The sequence below is a fragment of the Echinococcus granulosus genome (genome assembly GCF_000524195.1).
Source record: "Echinococcus granulosus chromosome Unknown EG_S00078, whole genome shotgun sequence".
Lineage (NCBI taxonomy): Eukaryota > Metazoa > Platyhelminthes > Cestoda > Cyclophyllidea > Taeniidae > Echinococcus > Echinococcus granulosus.
Genome location: NW_020170458.1, coordinates 20,416 through 22,168, shown reverse-complemented (window position 1 = coordinate 22,168; position 1,753 = coordinate 20,416). Strand labels below are relative to the sequence as shown.

The window sequence follows — 1,753 nt, the reverse complement described above, 5'->3', positions numbered from 1 at the left end:
TTCTTTTTAAATAAATGCACCTTAAAGCTAGACCGAAACCCGCTCGTACGGTTTTGGATACATGGTCAAGAGCTAATATCAACCAATCAATCTTGATTTTAACGCTATTTTAAAGAGGTGCCGTCCCTTTTATGTTCTTTACATCGACGATACTAAAGACTTGATATTCATGAAACTGCTACAAATTAGTCGAATTTCTCTCCCAGCTCATAAACAATATTTCGTGGCTTAAAGACGCACGTTACGTACATTCAACAACCGGTTTCTTAAAATGTCATAATGCACTACTCAAAGAATTTGGACTACTTACAATGTAATCAACGACGTACCTTCAGAATGCGTGGAACATCGTACTTCGTCGACAGCACGTCGGCATTTCGCATGACCAACCGACGTAGGCCACGAATGAGAGGCTTGTTGAAAAGGAACCAGTCCAACGACTTTTCCAACTTGTCAGACGTCTGCAGCAAATCCCATGGCATGCAAACGCACATCGCAGCAGTTAGAGGACAGGGCTTGTTACGATCTTGAGGTTCGTCTGCCAGGTAGTTGAAGATAAGGAGACTGAAAATGGGAATTGCGTTTATGTGCATGTGTGATAGTAATTCGTTGCATAGACATGAAGGGGAAGTCAGAATAAAAAAGCTCAAATTGGACCTTAATGTGTCACTGAATAAATATAAGTGACTCAAAAGGCATTGGAGCAAGGAAAACGAGTGAGAATACAAAGCTGGGAATTAACTTCCTCGTTTTCCCTAAATACAAAAACTTTCTACACTAATGGCATGCCAGCCTTATCTGACTGCGTCCATGATGCGGCAATTCAACCCTGCATTGGGTTCTTTTTGAGCACCGGGTAATCGCAAATACTTACTGCAACCTAGAGAGAGTTGTGAAACGCAGACAAATGTGCCGATATGCAGGCAATACAGGGCAATCTCGAGCACGTTCCTCGTATTTCGGACCCTACTACATACCCCAAAATACTAGCTGATTCTGATCAGTGCGACTGGACCTCCATCATAACCTGCTTGGACTAGTCAGTCGGGTGAAATGAAGTCCTTTTCTTACAAACCAATGCAAAGCAACGCAACATCCCATGCAGAATGATGGGAGAAAGACACCGCCTCACACATTTTGTCGGGTGACATTACCCACCTCACGCTGATACAACCTCCACATGGTTGGTAAGAAAACGACTGTGAAAAATAGAGGTCGTTAGGACTAACTTTTGGAAAAGCAATACTTCCAACAAGGTTGACAGTTTGGGAGGAAGAGTAGGGGTCATTGCGACCCTTCAATAATCATTTGACTTCTACCCTTCTGCAGAGTTACATTACAGCTGCTTCGGCACGCATATGCACCGCACTATTTGCAAAGGATGGTTTAGCCCTACCAAAGTCGCACAAAAATTCGTATCCTAATGATGTGAAAGATATGGGATTCGCAAAGACTTTTCAGAAAATAACCAACGAATCCAGAAAGGCCATCTACGGTGACAATAAAAAAACGCATTTGTAAAGCATGACAATGGTAAATATTACCGCCGAGCTTACTACACAACTACAACCGACAGTCAGACTAAAACAATAAGCCATTGCATGAAAAGTAATAGAGGGTGTTAAGGAAAAGAAGCCGATCGCAACTTACGCCCCAAGAGATATGCCCACTGCCACCATTGGTGCGTCTGGGTATCGGTTTCGGACGTGGTCAAATACTGAGGCTACATCAGATGTGTGTGCAGCGCAGAAAA

General features: G+C 43.1%; 1 protein-coding gene across 1 annotated transcript in view; it reads right to left on the bottom strand. All coding sequences in view use genetic code 11, as the record gives it.

Moving 5' to 3' along the window:
* Positions 1-317: 317 nt before the first annotated feature.
* Positions 318-1,753, bottom strand: part of EGR_07458 (Abhydrolase domain-containing protein) — a gene marked incomplete at both ends in the record, with an annotated part of 1,801 nt that continues 365 nt past the window's right edge. Inside the window, one exon of the mRNA XM_024496707.1 lies at positions 318-564. Within this exon, the coding sequence (XP_024348847.1) occupies positions 318-564 (247 nt within the window). The remainder of the gene's footprint in view (positions 565-1,753) is intronic.